The sequence below is a fragment of the Pteropus alecto genome, unplaced genomic scaffold, assembly GCF_000325575.1.
Source record: "Pteropus alecto unplaced genomic scaffold, ASM32557v1 scaffold75, whole genome shotgun sequence".
Lineage (NCBI taxonomy): Eukaryota > Metazoa > Chordata > Mammalia > Chiroptera > Pteropodidae > Pteropus > Pteropus alecto.
The window spans coordinates 31,761,542-31,778,050 of record NW_006440638.1 but is presented as its reverse complement, the minus strand read 5'-3'; the positions used below and the strand labels follow the sequence as shown (position 1 = coordinate 31,778,050).

The following is a 16,509-nucleotide window of genomic DNA, read 5'->3' as shown; positions in this document are numbered from 1 at the left end:
CTTCAGTGTCACTAGTTAGTTTTATTAAGTGGTTTAGGGACAAGTACATACATTTTATTCTACTGTGAATGATTAATGTAAGGTTGCACTGAAGTTATATTTGTAAAATTATACTATCATATTCTTCATAGGGGAAACTTTTTAAAAGTACCATTTTACAACTGTTTTGATTTTAAATGACAAATGTCCATGGCAACATTTGGAAATTATTAATGAAAAATCTGAAATGCAGTCCAATTCTTTTTGAAAGTTACTTTAATTTACCAGCAATAAGTTTCCTTTAATATCATTTTCTAGCCCACAGGGACTGAAATTCAGATCCAAAAGTTCACTTGCTAATTACCTTCATAAAAATGAAGAGACTTCTCTTAAGCCAGAAGATTTTGATTTTACTGTACTTTCTAAAAGGGGCATTAAATCAAAATATAAAGACTGTAGCACAGAGGCTCTAACATCCCAACTGCAAAATGAAAGTAGCATTTCAAACCGGAACCTCAGGACAAGAAGCAGGTGGAAGAAAGATGTATTTCCTCTGCCAAGTGGTAGTTTGGAATTGCAGGAAAGCAGAGGACTAGCCGACGTTACTTCCATTAATTTGCTTTTGAAAGAGAATGACAGTGTTAATGATGTTGACTCCAAAAAGGTTAGAAAGTCCAAAGGAAAGATGACTATTCTGAAAGGAATTCAAATTAAAAAAACTAAAACTGGGTGCCGGGAGAGTCTTCTGGATTCTGTTCAAAGTAATATAGAAAGAGAATCTGTGTATAATAAGGCAGAAGCTGAAAGTGAACCTATTGTACAAGAAAATCAGCTTGATAGAACTTTCTGCATTTCTGACACCGAAGCAAGCGACAAGACCTTCAATGTGACCAGTGAAGAAAAGAGACTTATAAAAGAAAAATCATTGAGTTCAAGATCAAATTTTAGTTTTGAACAAATAACTTCTGGCATCATAAACAAATTATGTTCAACCAGAGAAGCAGAACACAAGGAGAAGTGCGAGGATACCATTTTAGAATCTGAGGAAATAAGAACTAAAGTAGAAGTTGGGGAAAGGAAAGAACATTTGCATATTGACAATTTAAAATGTGGCTCTGAAATGGACAACAACTGCTTGCAAACTGAGAAAGAGTCTACTGTGAAAATATGTCAAGGTATTCAGTGCATTAAAGTCCTAGTAAACATGTGATGAGTTTATACTCCCAGATACTGTATTTTATGCCTGTACCCAGTTAGGATATGGTAGTAGAATGAAGAAATAGGGCATATGTCAGATACATTCTGTCATGGCTGGGACCAACTCCTAGTACCTTGTCTAATCCATTTTCAAGCCCCTTCCTGTGGCAGAGAAGGAATCAGCTGGCTGCTGCCTTAGTGTCCCCAGCAAAGGAGAATTGTTCCATTAACAGCTGCTACTATCTCTCCCTGGTGCAGCAGCTGGAACTCTCCTCAACAGTGCTTTCCCTTTTCCTATCTTCTTTCTAGCCAATAATCTTATAACTTTAGGGAAAATGAAACGGCTTCACTCTTTAAGATGTTTAGGGAAGACTCCTTTTTTATGCATAAACTGATTGAGAATCGTCAGTTTTCTTTGCACCCCTCCTGTTACTTATTACTGATGTGTGACTTCCAATTTAATTTTGTATATATCATAGTCATTTTAATATTCTATTTTAATATTATGCTTCTCTAAACTGCTTTAGAGCTCTAAATAATTAAAACTATACCCGCATAGTTCATCTATTATTTGTAATATGCTCTTAATACAGAGTTCAGAGCTGAGCAGTTTTTCCTTTATAATACTTCATTGAATAAAAGATAAAAGGAGACCTTTTGAGCAGCTTGGTATTAGTTATTCATTATGCCATTATGGTGTAATGAATAACTTTTAAAGGACAATAATAATTACTTAAAGTCATTTGGGGAGAAAACCTGGACAAAATGGTGGAGCAGCAGGTTAGATTCCTGCTCTCAGTCCCCCTCATGATTTTATGTCTTTGCTGTGCCTGGAATTTTACCACCGTTAATGGAGATGGCCATATATACCTAGGAACTGCATAAGAATTCTTCAGGTCTGTTCTTTAAACCCTTTGAGCTTCTTAAAACCTTCAGGTGTAGTTATTTATTTAGATTTATTGCTAGTATAGTGGGCAAATTAAATATTAAAAACACTCTTTGCAACTACAATAGAAGTATCTATTCATCCTATAAATAGTCTAGTTCTCAACATAAGATGAAGTGTTTTTAGGTTAATAGATGTCCAATGGAGTAGTAAAGACTTTCCCATTTGGTTAGGTAGAAATTGTCAAGTAAACTGAGCTTTCAGTCTCCCAGTAATAAAGAAGGCTAATTAGTAATTATAGGAATCCACAGAAAAAGTTATCAAATAGCTAGTCAGCGGTTTCCTTTGTTCTAAATATTTTTTACCTTCTACTAGGCCTTCCCTCTTCAAACTAGAATAGCAAAAAACACTACACTAATTATCTAGAGGTTGGGATACTTATCCCAGTCTCCATTCACTTACTATTGTTTCGGAATCGTTGCTTAGTTTCTAAGCCTTCATCTGTAAAATGGAGGTAATAACCCTCACTAATGCTGTTTTCATATCAAGACTATTGTAAAGTAAAACGAGAAGTGAAAAAGATGGCTTTATGCTATACAAATACAAGGTATTATTAACTGACATTCAAATTTAAAAAGTATGGCTAAAGGACGTATTTAATGTGATGATTTTAGAAGCTTAGAAAACCTGATGACGCTGGTCAAACAGTCTTTGTTAAATTAACTGAGCTTCTCAGTAGATAGTGGTCTTAGGTGTTCCAAAGCCCAAATCAATGGTTTTTAAATTTTGGAAAATATAAAAAAATTAAAGAAAGAAAAATTACTATTCAGTAACAACTATTATACTGTTTTGGTTTATTTTATTCTAATCTCGGTATTATATATTTTTCTTTTTTTTTTTTAATTAAATTGGGATCATATGTAGAATATTGCCTTTTTTCACCTGTTAGTGATTTGGGAAGATCTCCATAATATAGTCTCAAAAATATTTTAATGACAACATTGTACAAATGTGTCATTATTTGAAATATTTCATATGATTTCCAATTTTTCAATACTATGAACTCTAAACATAAATCATAAAGAACTAGTGTAACACAGTGGTTAATGGCCTGAACTCAGGAGCCACACTATCTGTATCTTAATTTCAGCTCTGATACTTAGCCTTGGGTAGTTTACTTAGCCTCTCTCTACCTCAATTTCCATATCTGTAAAGTGGAGATAAAATAGTACCTAATAGGTCATTAGTAGGCTTAAATTTGTTAATTTTTGTAAAGTGCTTAGCATAGTGACTGGCATATACTAATTTTATAATTTTATTTTATTCTAATCTCAGTATTATATATTTTTCTTTTTTTTTAAATTAAATTGAGATCGTATGTAGAATATTGCCTTTTTTCACCTGTTAGTGATTTGGGAAGATCTCTATAATATAGTCTCAAAAATATTTTAATGACAACATTGTACAAATGTGTCATTATTTGAAATATTTCATATGATTTCCAATTTTTCAATACTATGAACTCTAAACATAAATCATAAAGAACTAGTGTAACACAGTGGTTAATGGCCTGAACTCAGGAGCCACACCATCTGTATCTTAATTTCAGCTCTGATACTTAGCCTTGGGTAGTTTACTTAGCCTCTCTCTACCTCAATTTCCATATCTGTAAAGTGGAGATAAAATAGTACCTACCTCATAGGTCATTAGTAGGCTTAAATTTGTTAATTTTTGTAAAGTGCTTAGCATAGTGACTGGCACATACTAAATGTTTTATAATATTATTATCATCATTATTATCTCTGAATATTTCTTAAGGCTAAACCATAGATTCTATAAACAATGTTCACTGTTCCTTTTCAGAAGACACCATTCCACGGTCACAAACAGAAAAAAGGAAAACAAGCCTATATTTTTCCAGCAAATATAACAAAGAAGGTATCCCTTTCTCAATCAGAAAATCAGATTTTAAATCTATTTCAGAAGTCCAACTCTGATGCAGTGTGTTTGTTTAGCTCTTAGCCCCCCACGACGCAAAGCCTTTAAGAAGTGGACACCTCCTCGGTCACCTTTTAATCTTGTCCAAGAAACACTTTTTCACGATCCATGGAAGCTCCTCATTGCTACTATATTTCTCAATCGGACCTCAGGTTTGTGGATTATTTTAATCTTTGCCTTAGTAAAGACAGTGTGGTGAGGAGAAAGAGCATTGAATTGATTAGGAAGTCTGAGTTCAAGTTTAATTTTAAGTCTATGTGACCTCAGGCCTTCCCCTTTCAGTCTTCAAACTCTTCACCCATGAGAAAGTTAGACTACATGACATCTAACAGTCTTTGTAGCACTAAGGATTAGATTTACATTTATTTTCTACTTCCAAATTAGTTTTGGTCATCAATTAAAATAAGTTACATAACATCCTTCCACTCTCAGTCATGTATAAAAGCATTTTTTCATTGAATGCTTTTTTAAATGCCATTAACACCTTGTGTTCTATATGCTTTTACACTTGTTAATCTGATGATCTGATTATTTAAAAACTAATATTATGCAGGTCCAGGTTTTAGCATAATCCGGATTGTTAACCAAATAGGTTATTGGTGTTTTTTACTCTGAAAGTGGTTTTTGTTTCAGGTAATGGCTTCTCATAAATGATTTAAAAAGAAAAAAAAAGTTCTATACGAGATTCCTAGATGAGGAAGTCCTTGAACCTAAATCAGCCCATCTATAGGCTCATAATCACATAGTTATCTTTTCTTCCCAGGCAAAATGGCAATCCCTGTGCTTTGGGAGTTTCTGGAGAAGTATCCTTCAGCTGAGGTAGCAAGAACCGCAGACTGGAGAGATGTGTCAGAACTTCTTAAACCTCTTGGTCTCTATGAACTTCGAGCAAAAACCATTATCAAGTTCTCAGGTACTTTCCCATAAACTCAAAGGAATAAATATAAACTGCCTATTTAAGACAGCCACACCTTAAACTTTAATATCTTCGGATGCTACATTAATAGAGGTCATTCAACTCAATCACTGAAGACATTTGAAAACAGTCCACTTGCCCTAAACCACAGTCTCCCATCGACCCAGGCAATAAATCTTTGTCCAGTACTGGGTCAGGCCATGTGAGCATAATTAGAGGAAGAAGTCAGTGAAGCAGAAAGCCCAGTCAATCTCAGGACATTACTTCTATCTAGTTAGCACAAAACAATAATGGTCAGTAAGTGGCAGATGAAAAGTTCAGAAAGAGGTGCTTCGGCAATTCAGAAGAAAGAGCAATCACAACTGAGGTTGTTAGGAAAGATTCTTTCCTGTCCCTTTCGGCTGTTCTCTCCATCCAGCCCCCCATCACCATACATTTAGAGAAAGAATCTTCCTAAAAACTGGCCTGATATGTGTGGGCTGTTGTATTCTCAGATGAATATCTGACGAAGCAGTGGAGATATCCGATTGAACTTCATGGGATTGGCAAATATGGCAATGACTCCTACCGAATTTTTTGCATCAATGAGTGGAAGCAGGTAAGGCCCACTTGCAGCCAGAACATATTGAGCCCATTTTGTCTCTGAGATAAAATAAGTCCACCATCATGGCTATAGCTATTTCTTGGACACATATGCAATTACAGTCACAACCAGTTTTGTTCCAAGCTTGCAGTACAGCAGGTGGCATGGGGTTATTGGCAGCAGGGAGGAGATCCATAGATATTCCCAAGTCAATAAAAACTCCTTGGTGTGGCCTCTAACTGACCTCCAGCAGTTATCACTTGGCCCTATTCCTGTCATTCCCATTTATGTACTGTCTCTAAGCCTGATGTGGTTTTCCTCCTGTCATAATCATACTAGGTTGCAAAAGTACACCACTAAAGGAAAGCAGGCAGATTTGAGCTTGGAACACATGCTTGTTGGGTTCCTCTCAGTGTTCTCAGGCTATTTTTGTGGTAACTAGGTCCTACTTCAGTTGCCCATTCTATTGAGTTTACCCAGCACACAAGCATCTAGGTGGTGTCCTGGCAGCTGATGGGCACTGCCAGGTTGCCTGTTACACTGCCCTCTTAGTCTGTGACTGCCCTAAAGCATTTAGTTCATAGGTTTGGCCAAGTCCATATTTGCTCCACCATTTATTGTGACTTGAGCAATCCATTTAACCCTCTGAGTCTATAACCTCCTACTGGAAAATGGCATATTAATACTCGATTATGTTATCACCACTTCACACCTTGGGTTCTGGTGAATATCAGTACTAAATCAGAAAGTACTTTATAAATCGTAGAGGATTACCTTAATGAAAGATATAATTTTAAAATTTATGAGTCCCATTAGTTTAAAGGTTGTAATTTCCAGGTATGTTATGTACTGTTCTCCCACTATATCTTTAAAAAGCCAATTTAAAAAATATATTTCTGACTAACTTACATAAGACTTCTGTCTCTTAATTTCTTCCAGGTACATCCTGAAGACCATAAGTTAAATAAATATCATGACTGGCTTTGGGAAAATCATGAAAAATTAAGTCTGTCTTAAAACGCTGAAGTTTCCAAACTCATTTTTTATATATTGCTTTGCACTTTGATTCTTCATAGCTCCATTATGTCAACCAACTACCTTTCCAAGTATATAGATTTTAATCAGGCCAACTAGAAACCTAATTATGTTTTCTTAATGCTTGTGTCACTAGTAGATCTTTGCTACTGAATGTGCTACAACATGTTTTGAGATTTTTTAAAATAAATTGTTATTTGACAGCAATCCTAAAAATGCATATGACTTTTCCAATAATGAAATGTGATTTGAAAGTGAAAAAAAACTTTTCTAAACTGTCAATAACACAAAGCAAATTTTTGTCAACCTTGCTTGAGGAAAGTTTAGACTTTGTTTTCTTTCTATAAAAATGATACTGTACAATTGTTATATGAAGAAACAAAGAGTTTGCAGCCAAACATGTAAAGAGATATTACAGTAAGTATTAGGGAGTTAATTTTAAAAAATATGTTTACTAAAAAGAGCTAACCCTCAAAGAAAAATAAGATTCTTTTATCATCATGTGTTGGATTTTAAGAATTGGATATTTGACCCCAGCATCCATTTGATAACCTAGTGTGAATATCTGCCTGCAGCTCCATTTCAGAGTATCGGCTTCTGGCTGGCTCATGCATGTTACTTTAATCCCTTTGTAAAAACTCTAGCATTTACCCATCTCTCATCTTCCAGCTGGAGATCAGGAGCTTTTAAGTGTTATGTCATTTTTAATACAGGTTTTGTAATGTTATAGCTAAAATACTGAAATATTTGCCTAGAAGAAAACACCAAACCAAAAAAAATATCCCATTAGTAAGTCTCAAAGACCAATCACCATTTTAAGGTATAATTTGAAAATTAAATGGATTGAATAAGTGAAAAATAAATAAATTGTTAGGAAAACTACCTTTGTTGTAGGGTGGTGTGTGTGAATAGAATGCAGTATGCTACAGAGCTCATTGGTTGTTTCCATTTTAACGAGCAAGTTTGTTTTTAGAGAGGGATGGATTATGACCAGAGAACAGGAAAACTGGCCAGACACACACCCCACGGCAAACACCCTCTTTATAACTTCCTATCACATTTTTATTTAACAAATATCAAAGTAGCTTTCACTAAGTGCAAAGTTATATGCTGAGGAGTGACACAAAGATGAAAAGGCTCTGTAGAGACCTTAACAGGAAGAGGGAAAGGCACACACAATAATGAAGGGGAGCAAAGTGGGTAAGGGGGGAACGAGGTGCCCAAACACTGCAGCTAGGAGAATAGAGAGGTCCCTGAAACCCCAGGCCACAACTGGAGTTGGAGGCTAGGGCAGCCTCACCAAGCTTAGGGCATCGGGTGTGTCTGGGCCTACTGTCAAATCCTGTCCCTCATCTCCATCAGGAGTGCTACAGCCAGGCCTGGCTTTTTCCCTTTGCTAAAGATGAGGTTTCCTGACCTCTACCTATTTCCTCATCTCTTCAGAATAGGCTGGTGGTGCCTACCTCCAAAGGTTGTTATGATTATTAAGTTAATACATGTAAGTGCTTAAATGGAGTGTTACTTATAAAAGTGCTACATTAATGTGGCCCATAGGGATGGTCTGAGTGTCTGCCTTAGGTTGTAGAGAGGGTCACAAAGAATGCATTTCAGTCACAGGGGTACCTTATGCAGAGTAAGCACTCAAGTGTTTAAAGGTTTTTTTAAACTTTATTGAAACAAAATTCACATAAAATTCATCATGTAACCATTTTAAAAGTATACAATTTAGTGGTTTTTAGTACATTCCCAATATTATGCAACCATTCTCATTAATTCCAGAACATTTCCATCACCTCCAAAAAGAAACTCTTTACCCATCAGCAATCAAACCCAATGCCCCCACACCACCCTGACCCCCAGCGTCTGGCAACCACTAATCTGCTTTGTGTGTCTATGGCTTTGCCTATTCTGGGCATTTCTTATAAATGTAAACATAATGTGTGGCCTTTAGGGTGTGGCTTCTTTCACTTAGCACAATGTTTTCAAGGTTCAAGGCAGCATATATATCAGTACTTCCTTTTTATGACTAAACAATATTCCATTGTATGGATAAACATTTATCCATTCATTAGCTGATTGACATTTCAAATGCTTATTATTAATACTCCACTTCTCAAGTTCTGTAATTCCAAACCATAGTATCCAGTTTTACCTGGGCAAAGCATACAAAAAACTGTCTTTGGCCACGACTCATTTGGGTTTCTACAACCCCTCTGGAGGACGCAAGGCCTGTTCTTTGAATGAGGACACTGAGATGGAAAAATAGGGACCTGCCAAAGATCTCACGGTTTACTGGAAAATCAGAGATTTATTACTCCAGATACAAGGGCCACTGGGCTAAACTAAGAAATCCTGCCTTTAGCCAAGGCTCCGGGAACTCTGTTCCGCTTAGGTTTTCTAACGCCCCTCCCAGGACCCGTGGAGGGAATCTAATTCGCATGCGCTCAGTACAGGACAAATCCACCCTCTGCTGACCTTCCGACACGTGGTGGCGCTCAGCCAATCAGCGCGGGGTGTCTGTAGTCCTAGCAACAGGCTGTTTCTAAGCTGTGCGTGTCTCAAGTCTCTCGCAAAACTTAACAATTACTGTTTTTCAGGTATCTCTACACCCCCGCAAAGCAAGCAAGCGCGTGCGTGCGCTCGCATATGCACGCGCACGCGCGCGCACACACACACACACACACACACACACACACACACACACACACACCAGCGCCATGAACATGGACTATACCAATGAAACGTTCGAGGCTTTGTTCCTGTCGCTGCTCGGTAAGTGCAAGTGGGGTGAGGGCAAGGACAGACGCAAATATCTCATTGTGCCGTACCCCCTCTGGGTGAGGGGTTGCCAGAGAGTCGGGGGCAGGTCCTGCACATTTCTCAGATTTCTATGCCCCACCTGGAAAAGCGGGCCAAGTTGCCTTGGCCTGGAATCCAGGCCCTCAATTTGCCCCATTTCTCCACCAAACATTAATGCATTTGGTACTAGAGAAGAGGCATGGGGAAGACCAACAGTCTTCAAACTTTTGGGACTAGCATGCAGTGGGACAAATCCTTGGCAAAGCTCTACAACATAAGAGGTGAAGGACAGACAGATAAATGGATAATTACAGAGTAAGAAGGAGTAAATGCTAGATTCAGGAGTGACAGCCAGGAGTAAGAGGTCTGCTAAATATAGAGCATGGGAAGGATCAGTTCCAAGGTCCTGGAAAAGATCTTTACATTGGGGCTTAAATTAAAGATGAAGGAGTTCTCCAAGCCAAAAGTAGGAAGAAGGGCATTCCAGGCCAAGGGAACAGCATGCACAGAGGCCCTGAGACATGGCGTCTTCAGGAAACTGCTGGTAGTTTGAGTGTTGCTGGAGATGAGAGGCAAGCAAGGTCAGAAGAAATAAGATCATGAAAGATCTTGTGATCCTGGAGATGGAGAAGCCACTGGGAATGACGGGATTGAGTTGAGAGCATCAGCAAATGCAGAGACTGAATTGGCAGACTCAGAATGTTGAGAGTGGGAGACATTGGGAGGTGAGGGAGAGGGGCCAGGCTAGAGGGGACTACAGTGACTTGGGGACTGATCAGACGGAGAACATGGAAAGAGCAATCAAAGACTGATAGTTAGGTTGTTAGGGTGACTAAGTAGATGGTGGTGCCTTTCACAGAGACAAGGAACTTACTAGGAGGACCAGATTAGGTGGACAGAGACATGGAGAGAAGTTTAACGTCTCCATGTTGTTTGAGTTTGAGATCCTTGTAGGCCATCCAAATGGAACTGCTTTAAAAGCAACTTTGTGTAGAAAGTTGGAACTAATTCCAAGTCGTAAATACTGGTATGGGTGTCCTTAGCGTATAGAGAGCCACAGAAACATGAGAGTAGAGGAGACTGTTTGAAAAAAAGAAGAGAGCCTAGGTGTTAACCCAAGTAGCCAGAGAGGTAAGATGGAACCTTGGGAGAGATTTGAATCACAGCCAAAGGGAAAAGGGAGAATTAAAAAAAAAAAAAAAAAAAAGTTGAATTGTCTCCAGACACAAGAAGGGCTGTCCTAGAAAAAAAGGAAACGAATGTGTTTTCTGGGGCATCAGTGGGGAGGACTAGGACCAAGAGGTAGAAATTCCAGGGAAACAAATTCTGGGTCAATATAAGGAAGTCTTTTCTAGCAGTCAGAATTAGGTGTCTCCAGTATTAAGTAGAGAACTCCCTATCACTGGAGGTATACAGAGTCTAAGTCTGCCAGGGACGTTATAGAAAGAGTCCTTGACCTGGGCAGGCCATGGGACTAGAATGCAAGCTCCATAGTGTGATGGGCATGAGACCTTCAAGAGAGTGGTTGGGAGGTGACTTCGATGGGGTAATGACACTTGGGCTGAGAACTATATGAAGAGAAGGACTCAGCCAGAGGGGAAACTTGGAGAATTCCATGCCCTTCAGAGAGCACAGTAAATGCCAAAACCAAGAGCCAGGATGAAACTAGAAGAGTTGGACAAAGAGAAAGGGGGCCATTTCAGCTGGAGCAAGTAAGCAAGGGGGATGAGAGGTGGGAAGAGCTGAGCGAGGAGAGGAGAACGGATCCAGCAAGGGCAGTTTTGTAGGCCATAATTAGGAGAGTGGTATTTATTCTAAGAGTCCTGAGAAGGCATTTCAGTGAAGCCATTGGAGGGTTTCAGACAAGGGAATGACTTCCGGTTGAGGGCAGGTCATGGATTTGGGGTGTAAGGAGGATGCAAGTGGAAGTGGCTGGACCAGTGAGGAAGCAAGTGGAAATGGAAGAGCATGTTTTGAATGTGTTCCTGTGGTTTGCAGGGTAAAGTTTACACCCCTTAATCTGTCATTCAAAATGACCCCAACTTTATTTCCCATTAACCTCCTCCTTTATACACAATGTGCTTCCAAGTTGTGGAACTGTTGAGTGACCCTGAAATCCCCAAATCTCATACCCTCGATCTTCCCTATTCTGTCTCTTCCACCCCTTGGGCAGGATGAGGCTTGGATCATTTGAGAATCATTCAGAGAGAAGGTTAATACCTCTGGGACATAGTAAGGAAAGTTAGGCAAGTGATGAAGTCGGAAAGGTTGGCAGAAGGTCATGGGACTTTATTTTGAGGGCTATGGAAAGTCATGGAAAGGTTTCAAGATGGGTGGAGGGTGAGTATGTAAAAAATAATGGCACACTTACTATGAACAAAGCAAGTCTAAAATGGATTGATTCTAAATATCTCCAGCATTCAATAAGGTAGCTACCATCATTTTTCCCATTTTACACATGAAGAAATTGAGACACGGGAGAAGGGACTTGACCAAGATCATGCAGCCAAAAGTGTCAGGACCAGGACCCAGACTGGAGCATTCTGGATCCAAAGCCTCTGCTCTTAACAGCACTATGCTGCCTCGGATGATCAGAGCAGATCAGATCAGAAGGGCATTTTGAAAAGATCGTTCTGATTGCCAATAAGGAGTATTGGGGGATGGGAGTGAGTGGAGTAAGAGTAGAATCTGAGGAGATTAAATAAGAGAAAACACATAAAGCCTTTAGCATTGTTCTGCCATTGGGAGCAACTAGCCATGTTAGATATAATTATCTTCATTATTACAGGGAGGCAAGGATAAAGTCTGGCCTGGAACCCAGGTACCCTAATGCCCAGCCTGGTGCTAAAGCAGTTTTCCTTCCTGACTCCTTTAGTCCTCTTACTGAAAGCAACTCATCTTTTAACCCTCTTCCCCCAAGGGCTCTACCAGTCTAAGACCTCAGTTGACAATGAAAATGCCCACAGGGATGCCGTCTTCAATCCTGAACTGGTCATTGCCCACTGCTTCAAGCAGTTCAAGCAGGAAGACTTCCACCTGCCTCGAAGCCGCCGGCGGATCATCATCTTGCCTCAGAAGGAGGATCCGATGCCCATCAATCCCACACCTCAACCTCAGGCTTCCCCACATCCCATCCCCAGCTTCAAAGCCCCGGAAGCCAGGGACATCCAAGAACAGCCGGAGGATGTAAAGACCTGGCTGAGCCGGAGATTGAAGTTTCGGCAGGATCTGGAGTCATTTGGCAACACAGAAAGGTGGCTGCAGAACAAGTCCAGCCTCACACCTTCAGAAGCCAAGATCTTACACAAGATCCATAAGGAACATGAGGCCCAGTTGGTGGCCCACCTGGCTACTACCAGACCAACCAAGGTGAAGACACTAAGAGTGTTAGGGGCAGGATGGGGATTGCTCACCCCGTTTCACAGAGGAGCAAACAGAAGTCCTGAAAGGGAGATGTATTAGTTACCTATTGCTGGATAATGAATACCTCAAAATGACTTAAAGCAGCAAGTGCTTACTATCTCACTGTTTCTGAGAGTCAGGAATCTGGAAGGAGCTTAGCTTGATGGCTCTGGCTCAGAGTCTTACATCTCAAGATGTTGGCTCAGGCCACAGACATCTGAAGGCTTGACTGGGGCTGTATCAAGGCAAGGGAGTGTTAATTCTAAACATTCCTACTCACCTGAAATTGGAGGAGGAGTAGAATTTGGACAGGTAGAGAAAGAAAGGCATTCTAGGCAGAAGAGTCAGCAGGAGCAAAGGCTAGGAGGTGGGAGGAGTGAGGAGGAGCCCACGTCTGGCTCCAGGCTGCGGCATATATTTTAGTACACTAAGAGCCTAGTAGGATTATAATACTGACTGGTCTGACAAGAGAGATGTGGATAAGAATGAAATTTTAGTTCTCATATTGTCCAAGCCTCTTGTTTCTGATAGAAAGCAGAGGCCCAGAGAAGCAGTCTCCCAGTCATTCTTTGGCAGAATGAAGTGGTCCCGCAGTTGCCCAAATCCAAAGCACTTTGCACTCCATCTTGCTGTCTGTTTAGAGCTGCTCAGTCTCTCTCTCCCATTTCTCTCTAACTCGGGGGATCGTGTTCCACTGGCCTGCTTCCCTTGAACTCTCCCCTCTGCCCTGCTCTCGTCTCTTTCAGAAGAAAAATCTCCGACTCCCCCACCGACCAGTGCCCCAGCTCCGACTGCCCAAGCCCCCTACCCTGTCGGCCCTATACTCCTACCTGTACGGCCGCAAGATCAAGATCCTGGAGCTATTTAACAGGATGGACCAGACTGAGAACCAGAAGATCTCCAGAGAGGAGTTCATTATGGCTCTAAAGGCAGTAAGTGCCTCCGGCGCTCCCTCTGGGTTGGTGTGAATGGGGAGGGTGTCCTTGCACCTCCTTCTGCTGTCTACCACCCCAGGTCCTGGACCAACTGAAAAGGAGACTCAGGAAACTCAAACTATCAGCCTTATCACTTGTAAAGCCAGATTGGAAAATGTGTCTTAACCTGCAGCCATATCAGGCCCCTAAAACCTCCCCTACACCAGTCTGACCTTGAAAGGCCCTACCAGAGTGGAAAGTCTGCAGAACTGACCTCATAACCAGCCGGCTGCCTTTGGAATCACTGTCTTGTCTATCAGACCCCAGCACTGAGCACAGAGATTGCTGGGCCTTAAGTCCTCCCTCTAGAACCTTCTAGAGCTTTTCTGTCACTGGTGAATAAATTACATACAGGTTTCATGAAAATGCAGCTTCTGACTCAGTACCTCTGTGCAGGGCCCAAAATGCTTCATTCTAACTAGCTCCCATGGTACTGGTTCACGGACCACACTTTCACTGGCTATTCAAAATGTATATTAATTACAAATTAATAAAATAAAAAATCCAGTTCTTCAGCCACACCAGCCACATTTTGAGTTCTCAGTAGTCACACGTGGTGAGCAGTTCCTCTATCAGACCACACAGATGGAGAACATTTCCATTGTTACAGAAAGTTCTACTGGTCTTGCAGGGATCTGCTAGCTATGGCCTAGAAGTCAAATCCAGCCTGCTTCCTGTTTTTGTAAATAAAGTTTTATTGGAATACAGCCGCACGCATTCATCTATGTATTGTCATGACTGCTTTCATGCCACAATGGCAGAGTTGAGTAATTATGACAGAAACTCTATGACTCACAGAGCCTAAAATATTCACTATCTGGCCCTTTATAGAAAAAGTTTGCTGACCCTTGGTCCAAATGAATTAAGCTTTTATATACTTTGAATGCAAGATACCTTATAAAATAACTCTAGGAAGCTGACTGCCACACCTCTTACAGTTTTAAATCATTGCCAGTTTTCACACCATTGTTTTATGGCATGTACCGATCTGAATAACATTTCAAAACATTAAAAAATAAAGAAGTAAAAATAAACTGTCTTAATCATCATAGCCAAGAGGGTAAAACATTAAATCCTTTCATACCTAGAGAGTTCCGATCCTCTTTAAGGAAAGCTCAATAACAACGACTGCAGTCTAAACAAGCTGAAGAACAAAATTATATTCCCTTTAAAACTTTCCTTCTTGAATATTTGGTATTGATGGCAAGCATTTTACTCTTCTAAAGTTGCTCACAGACCTTAAAAGAGTAACATGTATCATATTTCTGGTCCTATTTTACTTCAGTTAAGGGAGGCTTATGTGTCCCTCATGGGCAAGGATGACAGATATGTGAAATCCCTCTTCAAATCCAGCATGGGAAAGCTGGCATTGATATTGGTATGAAGTAGGGTGGGAGCCCAGAGGAAGGAGTAATAGACTCTTTAAAGATGGTGGCATATCTGGACTGGGTTTTGAAAGAGGGATAGGAGTTTTTTAGGTATAGAAGGGGAAACACCTGAGTAAAGGCAGAGGGTGAGAAAGTGTAGGATGTGTTCAGGGTCCAGAAAAGGGCTTTGAGCTCCTCTATCAGGTACCTTGGGTGTAAGCTGTGGGTGGCTGTGGATAAAACCAGACTGGGAGGTAGGGCCAGGCTGGCAAGGCCTTGGCTGTCCTGGCAGGATGTTTGGATTTAGTCTGCCCGCCTTGGGGGCTTCTCTTCTCTCCTCAGGTTGGAGTCCCTCTAGGAAACCAAGAAGTAGAGGATATTGTGATCTATCTCAGCTCTCTGGGGAAGCAAAACAGCATCACCACTGATATCCTGGCCAACACCTACAAGCAGTGGCTTTTGGCCCAGCAGAGAAGGGCACTGCTAGCTACAAGGGAGTGTATGTATACATCCCCGCCCCCATGCCTCCACTTCCCCATCCTCAGAGTGAGCATGGTAGAGGCAGCCTTGGCTCACTTTCTGAGTGTGTTCTCCAACTTTAGCTTATAGTAGATAGGCCAAGCCTCTGGAATTTCTAAGCCTGAGATCAATTAAGGAGTAGATAGTGTCTTGAGTGCCCAGCTACCATGTCCATTCAAAGATGAATGAGACCCAGCCCTTATCCTTAAAGAAGGATTCTCAAAGGGTGGTTTCAGCCCACCAAAGCTTATCTGACCCAAATGCCAAGCCTTTCCATTTGTATGTGGGCCAAGGCCTTCTTACTATTAATCTATATCTTACTGATAAAAAATTAACCAAATTCGGAAACCAGAATTAGCACGTTTAGCGTTTACTGGACAGTCTACCTTGGTATTCTTCTTCAGGGGTATTAGCAGGGTTACTGTGAATAGTTATGCAGATTACACACCGCTCAAGTTCTATTTGCCAAGCCATGAGCTTCTGGAGCCACATCTGTCCAGACAAAGCATAGAGGCAAATCAGAAATGTACTAGCCATAGCTCTGGATATGAATTTACTCTACAACACAAGGGTGCATCATGCTTCTTTATAGTTTAATTGTTAAAAAAAAAAAAAAGAACTGAACGGCTACAGATAAATTAAAGCCCTCCTTTAACCACCACCCACCGTTCCAGAGCCCTCCCCAAATATAACTACATCCTTCTTTTTCTAAATTAAGCAAATCTTGCTTTACTCCCTCCTGCCAGGTGGGCAGGAATTTAAGTTCGTATATATTGGGGGAAGAGCAGCTCCTTCTCTTCCCTGTGGTAACATAAGAACCCTAACAGGTTAGTAGCAGGATTTGCCTACACAGA

At 40.6% G+C, this 16,509-nt stretch overlaps 1 protein-coding gene across 5 annotated transcripts in view; it reads left to right on the top strand.

The window, feature by feature from the left end:
* MBD4 (methyl-CpG binding domain 4, DNA glycosylase) overlaps window positions 1-16,509 on the top strand; it is a 28,546-nt gene that overhangs the window by 2,023 nt on the left and 10,014 nt on the right. For 2 of the 5 annotated variants that reach the window (XM_015593821.2, XM_015593820.2), the window contains exons 2-10: window positions 298-1,154; window positions 3,926-4,000; window positions 4,078-4,212; window positions 4,824-4,973; window positions 5,471-5,574; window positions 6,499-9,366; window positions 12,314-12,762; window positions 13,542-13,727; window positions 15,479-15,635. In XM_015593821.2, coding sequence (XP_015449307.1) covers window positions 9,312-9,366; window positions 12,314-12,762; window positions 13,542-13,727; window positions 15,479-15,635 — 847 coding nt within the window. In that variant the 5' untranslated portion in view covers window positions 298-1,154; window positions 3,926-4,000; window positions 4,078-4,212; ... (1 more) ...; window positions 5,471-5,574; window positions 6,499-9,311. Of the gene's footprint in view, window positions 1-297; window positions 1,155-3,925; window positions 4,001-4,077; window positions 4,213-4,823; window positions 4,974-5,470; window positions 5,575-6,498; window positions 9,367-12,313; window positions 12,763-13,541; window positions 13,728-15,478; window positions 15,636-16,509 lie in introns of those variants that run through there. The other 3 variants (XM_015593832.2, XM_015593833.2, XM_006917643.3) reach the window with 3 other exon arrangements.